Source organism: Lissotriton vulgaris, chromosome 5 (assembly GCF_964263255.1).
Source record: "Lissotriton vulgaris chromosome 5, aLisVul1.2, whole genome shotgun sequence".
NCBI lineage: Eukaryota > Metazoa > Chordata > Amphibia > Caudata > Salamandridae > Lissotriton > Lissotriton vulgaris.
In genome coordinates, this window is record NC_141693.1 from 330768427 (window position 1) to 330791087 (window position 22661).

A 22661-nucleotide genomic window follows, 5' to 3' on the forward strand; every position below is an offset into this window, starting at 1 on the left:
TCCACTCCGTAAACTTAAAACTACAGCAATTCAGAACGGTCTCTATGCTATACTATACGCCTGATAGAAGTGCTCGGGTAAAGTGGAAACTGGCAGAGGGGAGAAGAATAAATGCCCTAAATGCAAATTGAAGGCTGCCAATTTGTTACATATGTTTGTTACTTGCCCAGAATTGGGGATATTTTGGGATGACTTTAGCAACTATATTAGGATTTGCCTTGGTTTAGAGCTGCAATTAACAAATAAGGTGATCATGCAGGGGTATAGGGGTGTCTTGGATGTAGGCCTAAAAAGTCTTCTCTCCGTTACAATTGTTTCAGTCAAGCTGTGCATAGCCAGGGCATAGGTCTTGCCAGCACCCCTAAGAGTAGCAGAGTGGTGGACAACTGTTAAAGGGAATTTATGTGAGGGAACTTGCTTTAGCTCGGACCCGGGGAATACGCTCTATTAAAAAATTCAACCGAATATGGAGTATGTTTAATTGGGATTCTATTTGATGAAACTTGATTAATTCTGCCTAAGGCAGTAATAACTATAATGTAGCTTGAATTATAATTAGCCTCCATCACTTATCTAATGGTTTTGTTCACAGTACATTGTTAATCATCTATAACTTTGTGGTTCTGACAATGAAATGATTGTGTAGCTTTTTGATTTAAGTATTTTCTGGATCTTCTCTTTGCATTTCGGAATTCTTTTTTCTCTTGATCAATTTGACAATTAAAATGTTTAAATACAGACATCTCTCTCTCTGTTCCTCTTGTGGATTTTGCTCTTCTGTGATTTCTTTGTTAAATAAATAGATGGCAGTCTGATCTTCCACTACCTTCTTATTTGGAAGAAGAAATGCACTTCCTCCTTTTGTTTGAGAAAATAAAATATTGGCTTAATCCCCAACTGTTAAAGCAGGGTGTCCATATTACAAAGGCACGCATTAGTTCTCTGTAAAGTAATATGATTATTCATTTTTAATTAGCATCACCCTATTCGCAGAGATATCTGATCATCTTACACAATAAAGAAAGCACTCCTGGTGTTAAACAAATCACGAGTGTGACATCTAATCCATGATCATCCAGTTATATTCCCGGTCTTTAAAAAAAAAAAAAAAAAGGATGTAGTCTACATAAGGCTTTCTACATTTGGATCGCTCTGGGTTTTGTTTGACCACCATATTGCTATACTAACCATACCTGCTCTTTGAAGCATGGGAAATTCATACTTACAATGAAAGATTAAGAATGCATCTCTACTACCACTACCAACCATTTATTTGTGCAGTATGGTATATGTTACTTTATCTAATTACTCTTCTCCTTCCTGTGCATGGTACAGGGTAAAATTGCGCTATTTAGCATAATATTTTGGAAAAACGATTTATGTCACTGTAAATAGTTATTTAAAATATGGGGATTTACCATCTCCATATCCCCATCTGCAATGTGTATGTGTTGACCAGCTCTTAGAATTGACTCTTTTTGAGGCAGTATGTTTACAATTTGCCATTTCTTAGTGTGTATAATTAGGATGTGTTCACATTCAGGAGATGCCCTATTAAAGTTTGTCATGGTGATTTGCACCTTTGGCATTATTTTTGTTCCACACTCCGAAATATACCATAATTAACTTTCAGCATTTATGCTTTATCTTCTTCCTCTGATGCTTATCTTTTTTCTTTATAGTTGGACTTCCTTCAGGAGCAATCCTTTCTCTGCCCAAAGCTCTGCTTGATCCTAGACGCCCTGAAATTCCTACTGAATATACAAGGTAATGCGAATGTGCTTGTCTTTATGTGAATGGGAAGAAAGATAGACTAGTTTCTGTTTTATGGAGTTCTTTGAGCCTGCTGTGTCATAAGGTTGGTCAGTGGTTTGTGATTCTCCTTGAGAGAATTGTAATTGACCATCAGAAGCTCTGAATACTCATGACCATTTGCTTTGTCCCTAAGCACTTTTTCAAAGACAATACATTTCACATTTACATTTCTATAGGTAAGCCTTATTCTTATTTGAAATATAAAGCCAAATTCCCTTGATTGGATATCTTTTTAGTGAGTCTTCATTACTGTTCTCTTATCCTGTCAATGCGCTGTTACTCTTCCTTGATTATCAATTTCTGTCATTCCATGGACAATCCATCAATGTGTCCTAATTTGGCCAGTGGGCCATTACTGTGCCCTGATCCGGAAGATGGGCCGTTATTGTCTTTATTATGTTTATGGGACTTTACTCTTCTCTAATCCCATGGATGGGCCCTTAGTATGCTGTGTGTTGTCTCTTATGGTTTATTTTTCCAGCATGTAGTCCATTACTGTTGGCATGATTCTATAGTGGGCTAGTATGTTTGCCCTTATCCTCCTGTTGAGCATTTACTGTATTGCAATCCTGTGGCTGGATGAACCATTCTTGCACCCTGACCTTGTAAAAAAGATATTACATGGTCATACTGCCAGCAATGCATTCCTGAGCCACTGTTCTGCTAGTGCAAAATTGAGACACTATAATATTTGTGAGCCAGAGGGCTATTATTGAGCTCTCAACTTTTTGCCAATCCGTCAAAATATGTACTCACAGGGCAAATGGTTTTCAATATATACATTAAATGTAGTCAATTTAAAACAGTTTATACTTTTCTTAAGACATGTTTAAAAAATCTTATTGTAGGAAAGTAATTATTTCCTTTAAGTGTCCTCCTTGAAGGATAAAGCCACCACCTGCTAGATGTCGCACAAGTGAAATCAAATAAATCTGAACTCAATACCCGGTAAAGTGACAAAAGCATTTGGGCTTGAATGAAAGGCAATGCATAAAGTATTTAAGCAGTGTATGCACAGTAGGAAATAAATCACATAAACACAATAAAATTCCACAGCCAATTTTATAATGAAGAGAAACGTTTTTATAAGTAACTTAAGACAAAAACCAATATGCTGAACTGGGGATAGGAATTTCAAGATTCAAGTATTAACAGCCCTAAAAAGCATAAAGCTCCAATAATAGTCCACAGAAATGGTAGACTGAGACCTAGCCAGGGTTTGAGCTGACTGCAATGTAGCAATTGTCGGATACAACAGGTGGATTGGTCCTGGTAAAAACCTGGAAGTTGCTAAGTCCCAATGCACAAAGGGAATTTGTCACTTTTTGAAAGAATCAAAACCTCAGCGGGCCGTCACTGCACTTTTATCTGGAGCCACGAAACTGAAGGCCTGACACTTTAGAAAGGTTGGTTCCTCAGGAGCTATGGAGATTTCTCAGTGATTTCTTTTTATTTTTTTAAAGTCCAAATGCAGAGTGGGATTTGGCTGTTTTTACATAGGTGCTGGAGGCTGGACTAGGTTGAAGCTGAAATTGTACCTGCTGATTGGATACCTTTTCCTACAGCTCTAGAGGAAGCGTTTTTCAAAGTTTCCAGACTTTCTTCTGATGCCCAAACAACAGTCAGACTACACTTAAGACCCCCCCAAATCCTCAGGGGAGAGTATTTAGAGTCTCTCTGCGTATCAGGTAAATAGCAAAGTCCAGTCCTGGTCCTGGTCCTGTTGCTATTGGTCAGCTTGGTACGTCCAGGAAAAGGCCTCTTCCAGTTTGTTGTGTCCCTCTAGCCACACAAGAGGTCAACCAGCTGACCCTTGGAGCCCACGTCTTTCTCCAGTGTACATGAGGGAGCAGGTCCCTCCCTTCAGGTCAGAGACAGCAGGTCAAGTCCTCTTCTGACAATCTACATGTCAAAGTGTTCTGAGGAGGTGCTGTAGGGTGCCTGACACCAGCTTGTGTGTATGGGTGACTACTGGGCACTCCATAACCAAGAAGGTAAAAGTTTCTGGAGGCGGCCCTAACCACCTTTTCAGTACTTCCTACTTACCCTACTCCAGACAATCTCACACTGCCCCTCACTCTCAAAATTCAAGATGGAGAAACACTTCTTACTGTGTGCAGAGGATGTGTGCCCACCCAGAGTTTCAGCCGGGGTAATGAGCAGTCCCCTCCACTTTGGTTACTGAAAAGTGGTTTTGATGGTAGCTTTCCTCCACTGAGGTTGGTGCTAGTCTGATTATGGGGACAATGGCTGGGACTTTCGGAGTTTCAGCTAACTTTTTATTGTGACTGTGCAGCCCCCTTTGAAGTTAACAAATTTCTTGGACCCATCCCAACTGATCTTCCTGCCATGGGAATAAAGCACCTCCCCACTCCCAGCCCATTGTTCCTCGAGTCAGAGCAGTTTTCACACCTCTTTCATATCTAATTCAGGCCATGTACTGGCTGGAAAATCAGCTGTCACCAGCTCCAGGCTGGGTTAAAGTAACTTCATAAAAGTTATATTTTCCATTTATTTAAGACCAATCTGAAATGCCCATTAGATTTAGTTTTTATTAAATATAAAATGCATTTGAATAGTATTGGTAGCTGGTGCAGGTCAAAAGTGTATAACCTACACTTTCACATTTCCTTTGTGCAAGTTCCAACATGACCAGTGACCATGCTGTTTGGGGCATAGTCACTGGGGGACATACTATTTCTGATGTTAAGAATGTCCCACTCTTAAATATTATGCACCCTATGCCACTTAGTGGCTCACATTGACGGCCGGGGTTGCAAAGCGAAATCTAGCCAGACGGTGGGGAGCAGGTATGCCCGATGTTTCAAGACAGGGAAATGTATCTCAACTGGTGTTGACTAGCAGAATGTGAGATGTACCAGGGTAGGAGATGTCCCCATACATTTGACATTTAAGGTAGCTGGACACACTATAGGGGGTCTTGAAAAGGGTCAGGGAACATGTGGGAGGGAGGGTCCGGGGTTACTCCACATGAGACTTATACGAGGGAATATGTTGTACGGCACTTGTGGTACATGTGTCCTGACTTAAGCCGACCACTATGGAAAAAAGAGAAATGTTAATTCCTCCTGCGAATGTCTTAACATATTTGCTTTTCATTGGTACTTAACAGCTGTGAACTGAACTGCTAAATAAATAAAAGATATATATATATATATATATATATATATATATATATATATATATATATATATATATATATATATTATAATGCACCCTACCTTGTGAGCAGCAAGACGTACTTGGGTATGATTTATATAATGCTTAATATCTGTGTTTCCCCTCTGTTCTAAGGGTGGTTTTTAACAGTCTGCGCAGCAGGGTTCAAGCAGCTGCTGTCTGGCTACACAGGGGAGGCATGAAGCCTTAGTTTCACTGCCACTGTAGGTGAATGGCATTGTAGGTGCTACATTACACAAGTGACATTTATCTTTTCATGCCATGGGTTTATTTCTGAACCCTTTACTATGACCTTATGGGAAAGCTAAATCTAGCAATCCGGTTCCAAGCCAATTGTTACATGTTTTAGTTGCCAGAGCGCACATTTTGGGCGCTGGATAGCAGTGTCCTAGTGATAGAGTTCAAGGGTTACCAGCAGTTTAATCCCAAAAAATGGAAAACTGAGGTGACTTCCCCCAAAAGGGATCACTTTGCATAACTTAAAAAGGAATGATCATTGCTCCAGTGACTTAGCTAGGCACTTGGCTGCCTGTGGTGCTGAAGGGGAAGGGGGTTGGGGAGTGCATGTTAGCGAGATTTCATGCATTTGCTCTTCTATATCTGAAAGAGACTATGTGTTATCGATTCCTTACCTTAGAATTACCCCCAGGCGTCAAACTGGATCCGGAGAATTTTTCTTCAGCAGTTCCCCAGCGCGCAGTTCCCCAGTAGGTGGTGTCCGACAACTACGCCTTCACCATTTGGGTCGTGTTCGCCAGAATGACTTTGCGGTATCTACTTAGATGCCCCTGTGCGCTGACATCAATAATTTTTTTTCCACGCCAGCCAGCGCAGATCCAGAGAGAGCAGTGCCCTTAGTCATTTTTTGGCTACTGTTTTTCGACTTTTTGTAGACCTCTTTTTCGAGTCTTTCGACTACTGGTGCACACAGGGATGCCACATCGGTGGACCAGCTTCAAGCCTTGTGACTCTTGTCACAAGCTGATCTCGGTCACGGATCCGCACATCGTGTGCCTCTGGTGCCTGGAGTGCGACCATGACCTGACCATGACCATGACCTGAAGTCATGCTCCGACTGTCTGGCCATGAAACCAAAGTCTATGGGGGAGTGGTCCTGAAAGCTCCACTCCGCTCGAGATCCCAGTCAAGAGGGAGGTCGTGGGACCAGTCATGGAGTCGGAACCATCACTCCTCATCTAATTCTTTGTCTTCGGGTAAGTCAAAGCACAAGAAGGCGAAGAAGTACCGTCGCTCTTCACCTTCTCCCCGTCCATCGGCTGATGCGGGACGTGGAAGGTCGTCGTCCTTCGGCTCCACTAGCGGAGCCTACTGGGACTGCTCCGAGGTTCCTTCCCTTCACGGGAGCCGGAGCGTCCCCTACCCAGCGTCGTGCCTGTTATGATGCCCTCCACTCCATCTTTGGGCAGCCCGACACAACCGGCGTGCCTTCGGGCCCTGCGGACTCGCCTGTGGGCTCTAGGCCTTCGATGCCAGCGGCTCCGTCTTCGGCACCGCAGGGCCCCCAGGGAACTGGGCCTGGATCCGGAATGGTGGCAGTCGACCTTACAACACCTCTTCCAGCAAAGATTCCTTTGACGGCATCTCTCCCACCTCCGACGCCGGTCGTGTCCCCGGCCGGCTTCTACCCCTGCCTCCTCCTCATCTTGGACACGGAGCCGGAACGGTGCCGACCGACACTGGTACCTGCACTTTTGTGCCACTGTTATCCCCTGGCGTTCCCTATTGCCCTGACTGGCAGCCAGAGGAAGGTAAGGACTGAGAGGATTCTGTTGACCCTTTGGCAGACCAGTTGGAGGAGTCGGACTGGAGAGAGGAGATGGGGCAAGCCAGTGGTCTGGATACCTCCCTAGACCTTGGCATGCTTTCTGCCCCTACCGTGACCAAGGAGAATGGAGCCTCCTACACTGTGGTGTTGCATAGGGCAGCTGAGGCCTTGTGCCCTGAGCTTCCTAAGGTGGCAGTCAGGAAGAACCGCCTGACTGAGCAGCGGCCTCTTTAAAACCCCTGCTGCCATTCAATGAGGCCCTCACAGACATTCTTCTAGGCCTAGCACAGGTTCTCCTGTGGATAGGATTATTGCCAGATGCCACTGCCCAGACCCAGGCGACCCCATTTTCCTCTAAAGATGTGTTCCCTTCTCCTCCCCCAGATCGGGAATCCAAGAAGCTGGACCATCTTGGGAAGATGTTTTTTTTCTTCTGTCAGCTTAGGACTGTCTCTATCCCGGGTTTCAGTCAGAATGACCCTGAGGCTGCTGGGCCACATGGCCTCTGGCATCCTTCTGGTGGATCATGCTGGTGGATCAAGCTAGGTGGCATATGCGGGCTCTGCAGTGGGACCTGAAGTCCCAGTGGGCGCAGCATCAGAGGAATCTTTCCGATGTTGTCCAGATCTTGGAGGACACTGCAAACCAATTGCTGTGATGGCCAACGAACAAGAATTGGGTCAACAGATCCGGACTCCACATCAACCTTCTGGAGCTCCGGACAATCCATCTTTCACTGAAAGCATTTCTTCCTTTTGTCAAAAGAAGGGTAGTGCAGGTGTTGTGTATGGGTTGATTGATGTGTATGGGTATGTGTGGAATGAGTTGGATTGGAATGACCCTTATGTATATATTTGTGTTTGGGGCTTAATGTAAATATGTACAGACAACTAATGTGTATAGATATAAATAGTATGTTGAAATTTGTGACTCAATAATAAAAAAAGAAATGTTTATGTAATTCTGGTTTGGTACAATATTGATGTTTATGTAATGAATTGAGGTAACACCCAGTTGTAAAAATTATTGCAAGGGAGAGGTCTTGTGTTCTTGCCATTGTTATTTCCCTGCCTCCTCTCTTCTCCCTGCATTCCAGTGTTAAGGGACCCTCTTTTGTTTGTCGAATTTTCCCAGCACGTTGCTACGAGGGTAGTTAGTTCCCTGTGTTAGGCTGTTGGAGACACTCTGCACTTTTTCTGCATAATTCTTCACTATTTTTTCTTTTTCTATTTTTCTTATTTTCTACCTTCTAGTTATGTTTTATATTCGGCTCATTTAGGTTAGGCTTCTATTTTTTCTTCTTTCCTTATTGTTTTTTTTTTTTTATTCATGGATAGGATTAAAACTTTTGGTTTCACAGACTAGGATTTTTCTAGATTGATCGGACAGAGTACCTCGATTGACGCTTCGTGTGACCGGCGGACCTGGGAAATCCGAGCGGGGGCAGGACTACACAGCCCAGAAATCCCTCCAGAGACCGGCAGCAGCAGCAGCCCCTCCCCCTTGACACCTGGGGATACTTCTACTCCTCGCGCCTCCCGCTTCGCGGGAGACGCTTCGTGTGACCGGCGGACCTGGGAAATCCGAGTGGGGGCAGGACTACACAGCCCAGAAATCCCTCCAGAGACCGGCAGCAGCCCCTCCCCCTTAACACCGGGGGTTACTTTTACTCCTCGCGCCTCCCACTTCGCGAGAGACGGATCGCGGGAGACGCTTCGTGTGACCGGCGGACCTGGGAAATCCGAGTGGGGGCAGGACTACAAAGCCCAGAAATCCCTCCAGAGACCGGCAGCAGCAGCAGCCCCTCCTCCTTGCCGGGGTGGATAAAACCAGCTGACGCCTCGCGGGACGCGAGCGCCGGGCTAAGCCCTGGCAAAGGGCGGGCCCTCTACGACCCTCGGAGGACGGGACGGGCCACCCCCCTTGACCTTTTTTACATCACTGAGGTAATGAGTTTTTGACCCCTTCCTACACACTTGTTAAGGGATATCCCCACTGGACACTGGCCGAAAATTTCCAAATACCCCCTGATTGTTTTGTTGTCTTGCAATATTCTAACACTAGCAAACCCCATCATGACTCGCAAGGGGGCTACCAAGAAACCTATCAGCCAGAGAGGCTCACGCCCTGGGTATCAAGATCATAGTAGGTCATCTCCGTCCACCACTAACACGTATGAACCTTGCCAGTTTACAGATAGCACACCGACCATGCATTCTCCCGAACAAACGAATAGTACAGCGCAAAACCTCTCGCTACTGGATGAGTTAAATTCTCTTTGCAAAACTAGGTATGCCACTGTAGAAGATAGAAATGAAACCAAAAGTCCCCCATCTTGCCCCGCTAAAAGATCTAGTATATCCACTCCAATCGTCAGCCCACTGGAACTCCCGTCATTACCCAAAAATGCAAATTTGCAAAATACAGTACTTCCCCAGTTCCCATCCAGTAAAAGGAAGTGGGATGGGGTTAATCCCATAGGGAACAAACCCAAACTACAAAAACTATGCTCTAGTCCTCCATCGACCGTAGCTAATCCCCCCCCTAAACTCGGAGGAAAAATTAGACCAACCAGCACCCCCTTTCAACTTGATTTTTCTGTCTCAGATCGAACAACTGGTTAGATCAATTATTTCTCCGCTGATTGAAAAAATTACCACTCTAGAGGATAGGCTGCTGGGAATAGAGAAAAGTATTAAGGCTAACTTACCTCCTACTGAAAAAATAGTAACACCTGATTGTTCCCACCCACTTGGTACAACCGAAGTGCCAATGCCACCTGCAAAAAACAGTAATGACCAAACTCACCCCCTAGTCTCTAACTCACCACCCCCAATTGCCCCTAAAGTCTACTCCAAACCTGGTCTACCACAATACACTGCTATCAGAGTAAAGCCTTATAAAACAACTCATATACAGCTACCACCGGAGGCTGCACCTTTTGTGTGTGTGTGCGGGAGTCCCAGCACTCAAACACGGAAAAACGGAATGGGAACAAGACCTACTAAATAGTCACGTACTGGCTAACTAAAAATAGGCCCTTGCCTCCAGACCTTGATGGTACAATCATGACTGTTAGAAGGGTGGGCTGGTTAGGTCCCCTACAAAAAGACATTGCCGGCGACTTGGTTCTAATAAGATTTAGAAGTAGATCAATTGTACCCTAACTCCAAACTTTGCATCCCCAAGAAGGTGACGGCCCTATATCCATCTGGGACCTACACGATTTTTATCCAAGCATGGCAGTCATCCCTCGACCTAGATTAAAGGCAGAGACAATTTACTCGAGGGGTAGAGGCTTCTGCGCATTGAGTGGCAGTGGCCTTCCCACCTTCAATCATCCCGTAACAATGCACATTGACCACAAGTATAGAAAATTATGAATTGTCACATGGAACTAAGGAACTTACTCCCACAGTTTGGACCAATGTTTTTAATGTGTGTAAGTTTTTTATGATTGTTTTTAACTGTACGCTTTTATGATTTTAAACCAAAATCGAATAAAGCTAAGAATTGATTGATTGACGTCCATTCTCTCTTAACAAGCCAGATAATGAAGAATGGATTAAACTCCTGAACCTTAAAAAGGCTAGGAGAACAGCATCTCATGCAGAGTTTATGCTAGAGTACCTTAAAGCTGGAGTTATCCCCAATGGGCTTCGAATTAGTAACATACCGGGTCTGATTATAGAAATAAGGAAATTCCTAGAAAAATGGTTGCTTATTGCTAACCGTTGTTTGAGATCTTATGATCCTTATTATTGAGACAGCACTTGAAGTGGTGGATAGTCTCCTTAAGGAAATAGCTGAGATAGAGGAAACACTTAAGAGAAACAATTCAGTAGAGGAAGCCAAGTCTAAATTGGATGAGAATAATTTAGAACTTAATTCCTTTAGTGACTATTTAAGTAAAGAACAAAACTGAAAAATTGAAGAAGACATTCGTTATTTTTCAGAGGAATAAACATACCCCTATCTGGGTGCTCAATATTATAATACACCCCTATCAAGGTGACTACCAACATTGGTCAAATAAAAAGATCCTAACGTTCTCGGACTCTGAAGGAGAGGTAGGGCCCAGCTACAACAGGGGTGGTAATTATAGGAGACCCTCTCCAGGTCAGTTTAGCAGAGGTAACCGGTTTTTAGGGAACAGACCCTACATACCACAAGTGAGATTCAGACTCCAGGGGAGAGGTCAATACCTACAGTCAGAGAATCAATACCAGTACTTGGAGAACCATGATCAATATCTATAAGTGAGGAGGAATCAAGGATGGAGGGAATGAATAGCTCCAATCATATGGATCTTATTCCGTGTTTTAGCATGCCCTTAGCTTACTCTCACGGGGATCATCATTTGTCCCGACTATTAGACTGAATAAATTTGAACTGAATCGAGTTATCCAAGCCTTTTTTAGGAAAATTAGGCTAAAGAAATTGTTTGACCATCATGAACCTCTCCTGATAGTGTCAATCGCACTGGACTACGTCCAGATTCCACCTTCATCCCAACTTTAGATGAGGTGGGTCCAGAAGTGGGCATTTTTGAAAAGGTGGTGTTAAGTAAAATCAATAACCTAACCAGATTTGTCCCTAAACCAATTTTTAATCTGGACTATGAGGAATACATGTCACTCAAGAAGTTGTCCACTAATAGGGATGTGACATTTAAGCCCTGTGACAAGGGAGGGGGTATAGTCGCACTGGACAGTAGCGATTATAAACTAGCTATGGAAGCAATGCTTAATATCCCCGAGCATTATGTGAGGGTCAACAGCTATCCCAGCAGAAGGATTAGAGAAGATATTTGCATTATCACACAGAGAGCCTTGGACAGAGGTACCATATGTCCACAGGAATTTGACTATTTGAACCCAAGTTATACCAGTATTCCCGTACTGTATGGGTTACCCAAAACACAGAAAAACATACTGCGACCACCCTACAGACCGATAGTATCCACAATTGGGTCTATTACGGAACCCTTGTCCAAATATGTCGATAAATTCCTTAAACCTATGGTGCAGACTCTGCCGGAATTTATCCAAGATACAGGGCATCTGATAGCATCATCGAAGGATTGGCTTTTAACCCCCATACTGATTTTTTGGTCTCTATGGATATAGAGGCATTGTATACTAATGCCCCCCAGCGAGGGGCATTAGAGGCGGTCAAAGGCGCTTTCTTCTTTTATTGTCTTTGATGGTTGTAGATATTGTAATTTCTGTGTATATTGTTTTACTTCTTGTATCTTGTATTGTAGTATGACGTATTTTTATGTGGTGTATGGGTTGATGCGTATGGGTATGTGTGGAATGAGTAGGATTGGAATGACCTTTATGTATATATTTGTGTTTGGGGCTTAATGTAAATATCTATGATGTACAGACAACTAATGTGTATAGATTTAAATAGTATGTTGACATTTTTGACTCAATAATAAAAAAAGAACTGTTTATGTAATTCTGGTCTGGTGTTTGTGTAATGAATTGAGATGACACCCAGTGGTCAAAATTATTGCAAGGGAGAAGTCTTGTGTTCTTGCCATTGTTATTTCCCTGCCTCCTCTCCTCGCCCTGCATTCCAGTGTTCAGGGACCCTCTTTTGTTTGTCGAGTTCAAGGACACCACCACCACCATGTGGCACTGCAGCAAACAGGGCGGGTGGGTTTGTGGGCCCTATGTCAAGAGGCTCTCCGCCTCTGGGCGTGGCTGGAACATCAGAGCATGTCCTTGGTGGTTCAACACCTGGCAGGTTCCCAGAACGCCAGGGCGGACGAACACAGCCGCCGGTGCATGATGGATCACGAATGGTGTCTTCACTCTGAGGTGGTGCAACGCCTTTCAGCAGTGGGGAGAGCCTTAGGTAGTTCTGTGATCTGTTTCGCCACCGAAGAGAACGTTCAATGTCAGCAGTTCTGCGCTTTGGAATTTCCTAGCTTTTCATTGTGAGTGGAATTGCCGGCTTCTATACGCCTTTCCATCTGTACCACTTCTACCCAGAGTGCTGAAGATGATCAAGTTTAACCAGGCCCAAGTCATCCTTGTGGCTCCGGACTGGGTACGAAGAGTCTAGTATCCCGAAATCTTGAACATGGCCCTCGATCCTCCATTCAGACTACCTCTTGGAAGGACCTTCTGTCGCAGCAGCAGGGGACGGTCCTGCACCCGAACCTGTGCAGTCTCCACCTCCTTGCGTGGAGATTGAGCAGGGACAGTTATCAGCTTTTGACCTTCCTCCTGAAGTCTTTAATGTGATCTTGGCAGCCAGGTGTCCCTCCACTTAACCGGTATACTCCTGTAGATGGAACAAATGTGTGGCATGGTGCACAGCAAAGGCTGTGGATCCCCTTTCTGCCCCCCTTTCTAAAGGTTCTCTTCGTTCTTTCTTTTGGCCCAGCAGGGCTCTGCTTTGGGCACCCTTAACAGCTATCTTTCAGACAATTCGGCCTTTCTTTCCCTTCCTGATCAGCCTTCTCTTTTCAAGTTCCCTATTGTAAATAGATTTCTTAAGGGCATTAGTCACCCCTTTCCTCCTATTCCTTTCGTAATGCCCCAGTGGGACTTGAGTCTGGTTTTAAATTACCTTATGTGTGCTCCTTTCGGGCTACTACATAATTGTCCTCTCAGACTCTTGACCTTAAAGATTGCTTTTCTGGTTGCCATCACCCCTGCTCGCAGTGTGAGTGAGCTTCAGGCTCTTTCTTTTAAACCTCCTTTCCTTGCTATTCCTCCTGAAAAGGTTGTCCTTCAAACTAGACCTTCTTTTCTTCTCAAAGTGGTTACTTCTTTCCACATAGGACAGACCATCACTTTGCCCACCTTCTTCCTGCCCGCCTCATTCTAAAGAGGAGAGGCTCCACCGTCTGAATCCAAAATGTACGCTATCATTTTATCTGGATCACCCAAAACAATTCCGGGTGGATGATCAGCCCTTTGTTGGCTATATGGGTGCCAAGAAAGGTCAAGACGAGCAAAAACTAACCATCTCTCGATGGGTTGTTCTTTGCATTAAAATCTCTTATTCCTTGGTGGAAAAGGAGTTTCCAGTAGGGTCGCGCGCCCATTCCACCAAGGTGACAGCAGCCACCTTCTGCTTTGGGATGTGGAGTCCCCCTCAGTGACATCTGCCAGGCAGCCATGTGGGCATCTTTGCACACATTCACTAAACATTACTGGCTGGATAGCCAAGTCTGAAGAAATAGCTTGTTTAGCCGATCAGTTCTCCAAGACTCCAGTCTGGAGAGACAGCCTCTTTGGCCGTTCAGTTCTCCAGGACTTTCTGGTGTTAACTTGGTTCGCATACCCACCTCCGGGTATGGTATTGCTGGGGTATCTATTCTAAGGTAGGGAATCTATAACTAATAGTCTCTTTCAGATGAACAAGTAATTTAACTTCGGTAAAGGTAACTAAATATCTGTAAGAGACCTATATTAGTTATAGATTCCTTACCGCCCCACCCATCCTCCCTGTTCTGCGAACTGACTTCTAGAGCAAAGGACTCCATCAATCAATCAATCTGCATACTTGTAAAGTGCGCTACTTACCCGTGAGGGTCTCAAGGCGCTGAGGGGAGGGGGTGCCGCTACTGCTCGACGAGCCAGGTCTTGAGGAGTCTTCTGAAGGCGAGTAGGTCTTGTGTCTGCCGTAGGTGGGTAGGGAGGGTGTTCCAGGTCTTGGCGGCCAGGTAGGAGAAGGATCTGCCGCCAGAGGTTGTTCATTGGATGCGGGGGACATCGGCGAGGGCGAGGCTAGCGGAGCTGGCGGGTCGGTGTGGAAGCTGAGTCTGCTGTTCAGGTAGGCTGGTCCGGCATGTGGAGTGCTTGTGTGCGTGGATGAGGAGCTTAAAGGTGATCCTCTTGTCGATGGGGAGCCAGTGTAGGTCTCTAAGGTGGGGGGTGATGTGGCTGAGGCATGGGACGTTGACGATCAGTCAGGCAGAGGCGTTTTGGATGCGTTGTAGTAGTTGTAGGTGTTTGGCTGGGATTCCTGCGTAGTGCGTTGCCGTAGTCCAGTCTGCTGCTGACGAGGGCTTGTGTCACCGTTCTTCTTGTTTCGGTCGGGATCCACTTGTAGATCCTGCGGAGCATGCGGAGTGTGTTGTAGCAGGAGGAGGAGACGGCGTTGATCTGTTTAGACATGGAGAGGGAGGAGTCGAGGATGAATCCTAGGTTGCGTGCATGGTCGGTGGGTGTCGGTGCTGTTCCCAGTGTGGTCTGTCACCAGGAGTCATCCCAGGCTGAGGGGGTGGGTCAGAGGATGAGTACCTCCATCTTATCAGAGTTCAGCTTCAGACTGCTGTTCTGCATCCAGTCGGTGACTGCCTTCATTCCCTCGTGGAGGTTGGTTTTGGCGGTGTGCGGGTCCTTGGTGAGGGAGAGGATGAGCTGGGTGTCGTCGGCGTAGGAGATGTTGATGTTGTGTTGGCGGGCCACTTGTGCAAGGGGGGCCATGTAGATGTTGAACAGCGTTGGGCTGAGGGATGAGCCCTGGGGGACACCGCAGATGATGTTGGTGGCCACGGATCAGGAGGCGGACGCTCTGAGTTCTGCCGGAGAGGAAGGACGTGGTCCAGTCAAGGGCCTTCTCTTGTATTCCGGCTTCTAGGAGGCGTGTCTTTAGAGTACGATGGCAGACCGTGTCGAAGGAGGCTGACTAGTCCAGGAGGATGAGGGCTGATGTTTTGCTGTTGTCTAGTTGGCGCCTGATGTCGTCTGTGGCGGCGATGAGGGCTGTCTCGGTGCTGTGGTTTTGTCTGAACCCGGACTGGAACGGGTCCAAGATGTTGTTGTCTTCCAGGTGGCGGGCTAGTTGCATGTTGATGATTTTCTCGATGACCTTCGCCGGGAATGGGAGCAGGGAGATGGGCCGTAAGTTCTTGAGGTCCGCCTTGGGCTTCTTGAGGAGGGCGTTGATTTCGGCGTGTTTCCAGCTTTCCGGGAATGACGCTGTTTCGAAGGAGATGTTGATGACCTTCCGTAGTTGGGGTGCGATGGCAGCGTCAGCTTTGTTTAATATGTGGTGTGGGCACGGGTCTGATCCTGAGTGGATGGAGTTCATGACCTTACGTGTCTTGTCGTCGTTGACGTTGGTCCAGGAGGTCAGACGGTTGGTGCTGGTGGTGCTCACAGGTGGGGTGGGGTCTGGCGTAGTCTGGGCAGTCATGGTTTTGAAGCTGTCATGGGTGTCAGCGATCTTGCGGTGGAAGAAGATGGCTTGTGAGTTGCCCAGTTCTTGTGAGGGCAGTAGGTCATTGGCGCTGGGGTTGGAGAGTTCCTTTACGATGCTGAAGAGCTCTTTGCTGTTGTGTGCGTTCTTATCTATTTGGTCTTTGAAGGAGGATCTCGTGGCTATTCTGATGAAGTGGTGATGTCTGCAAGTGGCGTCCTTGTGGGCTGCGTGGTTGTCCGGAGTGCGTTAGTGGAGCCATATCTTGTCCGGGTTCCGGCAGGCGCGTTTGGAGGTCTGCAGCTAGTCGGTGAACCAGGTGGCTCTCTTGCTGGCGTGGATGTTGGAGGGCTTCTTGAGTGGGGCGAGGGTGTTGGCGCAGTCGTCGATCCACTGTCTGAGGTTACAGCCTGCGGCGTCTGGGTTGGTGGGGTCGGTGGGTGGGTTCTGGGCGAGCGTGGTGATCAGCTGGTCTTCGGTGACTTTGCTCCAGCAGCGGCGAGGCAGCTGTTGGGTGTGGTGGTGCGTGGTTGGTTTGTTGAAGGTGAAATGGATGCAGCGGTGGTCGGTCCAGTGGAGTTCGGTGGTGTGGTCGAAGGCGACATAGGTGCCTGTGGAGAAGATGGGGTCCAGTGTGTGGCCAGCGTTGGCGATCACTTTCAGAGCCTTTCATGGCCCTAGTTTTGTGCACCAGTGGTCAGTGTCTTGCATGGCTCTGTGCTACTGGCGTGTAATGTCGTGTAAAGAACTGACGTCCGCGCGCAGATGTGGCGTCTAAGCAGATACCGCGACGTAATTCCGGCAATCGCGATGCCAAAGAGTAACGAGGGGTTGACTGACACCACCTACCGACACGCAAGGGTACTGCTAAAGAAAAATTCTCCGGATCCGGGTTGACGTCTGGGGGTAATTCTAAGGTAAGAAATCTATAACTAATATATGTCTCTTATAGATATATCGTTACCAAAGATAAGTAACTTGTTCTTCAATTTTTTTGTTGGTTTCAAATTAAAAGAAAGTTTGAAAAGAAAGTGGCCTGTTTTTTAACCTTAATGCTGTTGGTGAGCCCTTTTTTAGGTATGGCTCTGTTAGACCATTGTTGGTCAATTGTTGTGAATTCAAAATTTCAATCATGTGGCTGGTTGGCCAGTATCTAGTTTTGTTCCTGCTGGTGGGCTATAGCAGGGCTACCTACGTTCAGACAACTCTTCGAGTGTTGATCCTACAACTGGACCATTTCAGTAGCATAATCCTGCAAATTCGCCATTACTGAGCAACAGTCCTGCCCATTAGCTGGCATTGAGCTGTAAGTAGTAATTAAAGTAATGAGCTACATTTTCCTGGTCACAAATCCTGCGCTGCTGCGTTTCAAGAGGTCATTCTGGATTGCATCCTTTTTGATGTATAGTGAACTGAATTTCGTGTCTTTCCGCCAATTAATGGAGAATTGTGATTATTTGTACTGTGTGCTAATAGTGTTGCACCTGAATTAAGCATCGGAGTGTAGGACATCATTACTTTTCTTAGTTTCCTTCTAACTTCCGTTTATTTTCTTCCATAGGGAGGAGAATCTGATACCTTACTCTCCAGACCTGCAGATCCATGCTGAGCGCTTCATCAACTACAACCAAACGGTGTCCCGCATGCTGGGGATTTACACAGCTCCCTCTGGTCTTGAATCCACTTGTCTAGTGAGTACTGAGCTTTGAGCCGAGTGGGGGCTCCGTTCATCGGCTTCTTTCAATCTGAAATCTTTCAGTGGATTTTTTAGAGAAAAATTTAGATTCAGCAAGATCTGAATGGCACTCTGGGTGGTGAAAACCTAAGCTGTAATTTCCACCTGGACTCAAAACAGATTTTTTGATTGTGCGGATATGGATAACATTATGTTTGAGAAAAGGGTCTGGTGTAACTGAGATAAATAGTGTGAGACATTTTCATCGACTCCAAAACTATGTTATGCTCTTGTTTGGCCTATTGAGCCTGTTGAACCTACCCACATATTGACGTTTGATATACCCATTCCTCCTCCAGACTCCTCCTTTCATGTCATTCTTCTGCCCCCTTCCCCTCCCCATGCCACCCATGTCTGCTGTCAGACCCTTTCCTTGTCTAGCATCTGCGCCCATACCATATCTAATTTCCATCCCCTCCCTTGCTGGCATGTAGCATTTTTTGTTCTCACATTTGTGTATTAACAAAGGAGAGGTGTGGCGCAGCGGCCAGAGTGTCTGACTCCGGCGCGTGGGGCTCGCGGTTAGATTCCCAGCGGCAGCTCAGCATCATGTGTCTGGCCAATAGCTCACTTAATCTCCCTCACGGCCCCCTGCGCCTTGAAACCTTAAGGGGTGATATGTGGAGGCTTTACAAGTATGGATTATTATAATGCAAAGCAGAACCTTCTGTTGACTGAAATAGGCCCCCCTCCCTTGTCTGTCACAAGGTCCTTCCATAGAAGCTACTTAACCAGTGACTAGAGTAGCAGATGAGCATTTATATTTTAGATGCACCTTAAACATATTCGAGGTCTTAATAGACAACTCTTTTCAGTATCATAGTGTAAATGTGGTTTAGACAAAGCAATGTTGTGTTCTTTAGCAGAGTGTATATCTGCTCCCTTTTCAAGATCTTATGTTTTGTTAAGACTTCATATCCCCAGGCCTCAGGCCTAGAATTCCTAAAGCTTTAGCAGATTTAGAAGCATGCAGCAAGACAGCCTGGTTAAAAAACAACCAAACTAGAATATGCTCATGAATGTTGCATTCCTGACCACGATGTACTAGTTTGTAATTAACTTTTTGGTCTTCTCATAGAGTACTCCAAAAGGCCACCTTTGGGCCCCAGGAAGTTCTACACGCCAGTTTGGCTCTGACTGGGGAGACTTCAGCATTGTTACTCATTTGTTGCAATTTTTTGGGCACTGGTGTGATAAAGGAGCTAAAAGTACACCTGGGTGTTGATGACCCAACCTAGAGGTTCTCCTTCCTAGACTCCTCACCATTAAGGGAGATGGCAAATTGAATTCAGTAACTGTGCTGTAGTGTAGTTCTGTGTCCTGGCCCCTGGGACTTGAGGCATCAGGCATACTAAGTTCTAAGAAAAACAATCTGTTTTCAATTTGTCTTTCTCAGTACCCCTTTTTCACCTCCTCTTCCACTGTAGCCCTTGAACATCCATCTGCCCTATATTTATTACATTGGTTCAGTTTGGGACTTAAAAGACTTTCAGAAAATGTCCTATTTAAGCAACGTAAATGTCACGTAACTTAAATCTCAAATGCTTTGGTTTCTAGTGTAACTTAAAAGATGACAGCATTGATCGTTTGGTATGGCAGCCTTAAGCTAATCAAGCAAAGAGTTTCAGTGTCTGTTGGGTTGTTGCCTGGATCGTGCAGTGTCGGGAATGTTCCTCCCCGGCTGGTGTTAATGCAGTCAGGGCAAAGACATCATTATTGGCTTTTCAGAAACAAATTTCAATTGATGTGATCTGCAAAGCAGCCACACATGCTACATATCTCACTTTTTGCAAGCTTTGTAAGCTAGCCATAAGGAAGTAGGTAAGACTTTTGGTTTGGTCAAAGAAAGCAGAGGAACATTTTTTCCCTTAGGCACTGTTGTTTTGCTTGGTGTGCCGAATACTTTGTAACTTAATGTAGAGCTTCCACACTGTATGAATTCCAAAGTTGAAATAGATTTCATGTGAGTTGGTCATTTGTTTATAATTCTTTCGGTTTCATACGTTTTTTCACAATTACCTGTTCTGGTTCCAGTTCCCAGATTAAAGCCAAACCGCCAATTTGACGTTTGTCTTCTCCTAGTGTCCGTCTCAATGTTGCAAGGATGGATAACTATTTGTTTTTAAAATATTATTTGACTGAATACATATATATGTTAATAGTTATATTACAAAAGCGAATAACTTGGTGCCTTTACAGAGGGAATAGGAATATAAAAAGTAATCCTGTGCAATACATTTATTATTCACAGTAGCTGTTGCCTGAAGATGTTCTAAAAGTAAATAAAGAAAATGTAAGTGTTGATTGAAAGGGTAATTGTGTACCCTACGCTACTTAGTCCAACACAGGGTAGCGCATGAGACCATATGATTAACAGAGGGGTGACATAGCCTTGACAAGTGTGGAAAATGTAGTTGTCGCTAACAAGCTTGATAACAGAAGTAGAAAGAACCAATAGAATTTGATCAACATAAATTGCCAAAAGGTACTTGCAAAATCAGTCCATGAAAGTTCAAATATCTAGTAAACAAAATTGAGTAATGCCTGAATGTAAATATACACTTATTAAGAATTAAGAGAATGTGTCAGTAGTAGGTAGATAATTTTCATTTAATTAAATGTTACAACTTACTAATTTGGGTTTGTGGAATATTAACCCGATTGGGCCTTTATTTTTTTTTATTTATGAAACCTTTATTGCACATTAGCAGCAAAACAAATACGGGCCTACAACCATCCGGCCGGCCACGACACATGTTGAAGCAAGTTAGCAAGCAAAGCGACAACTCGATAGTATCTGAGCATAAAATAGCAATCAGTCTGGGTTACACTGGGTATCTTCGCACTACCGAGAGACAGGAGAAGTGAAGTTTAATTTTTTTAAGTTTTAGTATATTCCAAAATATAAACAATAGGAAGGATCAGAGTTCCAACAATCCACCAATGACATAAGAGGGCAACGTCAACCAGAAGAAATCCGAGCAACAGAAACATAATCAGACTAGCGGCATGAGAATAATACGACAGAATAGTAAGAACAAAATATGTTGCATGCCAGTCGCCGCCCCCCTCGCACCGAACCACCCTACTGACCCAAGAAAGAAATAGAAAAGGAAAAGAAAACCAAAAATAAGAGAAAAAGAAGGGCCATAGAAACTGACACGGACAAAATAAAAACCCCACCCCCCTACCCCCACCCTACACGCATGCAGAGGCTACGGCCTACACCCCCCCCTAGCAGTGTGTCTGTCGCCCCAAAAAGAGTACCCGAAATAAAGATAAAGAAAAAAGGGAAGAAAAAAAGAAGGTATCACATAAGATCGGAGGAGGGCCATACACGTAAACTCAAAACAATCAGCATGTAAATCCTCGGCCGCCCATCCCAGGACCCCCGAACCAAAGGAAACAATATTCAACTCCACCGTCTATCCCCTGCAGCCCCAGCAGTATACGCTACCGCAGTCAATGATAGGGGGAACGTCCTCAACCCTGGCCCCTGCTATCGGGGGTATCGACGTGGTCCAGCTGCACGGTAGCCATCTTGAATGGGATAAGCAAACGGAGTGACCCCAGCGGAGTAGGACGCTGTCCAACAAAGTCTGTCCATTCCAAAGCCATGCGTGCGACAACGATAGAAGGGGGGACAACGCACTGTAACAGTCCAGCAAAATCAGCCGGCCAAAGCAGTAGCATCCGCTTCAGGAGAAAGTTGTAAGTGTCGCCAGTAGAACACAAAGGAATAGTCAAACATGGCGTCCATGGACGACTCTCCGGCCATTGCACAAACCCACCGTCCTCAGACCACTTCACCACCTTTTCAATCAACACTGAAGTGTCGGCAGGCTCACGCACCCTCAATGCCCCTGAGCACACCCGGGTAAGCACTCCACAGCAATCGGGGACAGGATGTGGCACAGTGTCCTGCAATCGAGAGCCAACTCTTCCCACCGGGGGCATGTAGGGGGAAATAGCGTCCAGCCGGTCTCCTAAGTCCCGGGCAGTATCCTGTAGAGCAGATCTCAAAGTACCCAAGGCGCACAGGATGTCTCCAATCTGCAGTGGTGCCGTAGAAGGAAGAGGGGCTGCAGATCCCTGCACGCGGGGCTCGCGGAGGTGTTGTAGTCCTCGAGGCTGGTCTCCACCATCACTGCCACGTAGCTGGTCGCCCAATCCGGGTTCCGCATAACATGACCTGGCTGGGGGCACAGGGGCAGCACAAACCATGCAGACACCATGCACGGCGCCAGAGCAATGTGGGCAATCGGACATCTCACCGGCAGCAGCCCGGAGTAAGCACAGAAGCCAGGGACACAGCCGTCAATATGGCATCCACCGCTACGCTGGAGAGGACAAGCGATCAATCAGTGCCTTCTGCGGATCGGAGCGTAGACACAATGTTGCACTTTAAACACGATATTCCCCAAGCGCGAAGATGAGCAAAGCTAAGCAAATCCCCGCAGCGGTAAACACAGCGTAGCAGCTGTTCGCGCCGGACGCCTCTGCCCCGCTTCAGTGTCCGATGAAAGTGCAGACCTGGCCGGCCATCTCAAGACAAAGACCCGATCAGCTTCAGCCAGCGCCGGAAAGGGGGTGAGGGCGCCCCGGCACTTCTACCGCAGGGGGCGCGCAAAGAAACACACCGCTGGATTCAGAATCGCCTCCCGGTCCCGAGGGTTCAATTCAGAAACAGGATCGGTAACAGGAGGAGGTGCGGGCCGGGAGGAAGACGGAAGGATCGGCGGAGCCGAGGGATCAAGCGGTCATCATGGATGCAGGCTAGGCTCCTCCCGATTGGGCCTTTATTGATCTTAATTTGTTGATACACGTAGGAGTGGTCTAGTACATGCTCAGGTTAGACGTACAAGAATGGACAGATAGTAACCTATTAACTAGCATTTACAATGCAACGGTCTCGCCTTTGCAAAAGTTTGAGCTATTGGCATTGTAAATGAC

At 45.9% G+C, this 22661-nt stretch overlaps 1 protein-coding gene across 1 annotated transcript in view; it reads left to right on the forward strand.

The window, feature by feature from the left end:
- EMC1 (ER membrane protein complex subunit 1) overlaps positions 1-22661 on the forward strand; it is a 307425-nt gene that overhangs the window by 238421 nt on the left and 46343 nt on the right. Inside the window, exons 21-22 of the mRNA XM_086921577.1 lie at positions 1683-1767; positions 17535-17664. Coding sequence (XP_086777703.1) covers positions 1683-1767; positions 17535-17664 — 215 coding nt within the window. The remainder of the gene's footprint in view (positions 1-1682; positions 1768-17534; positions 17665-22661) is intronic.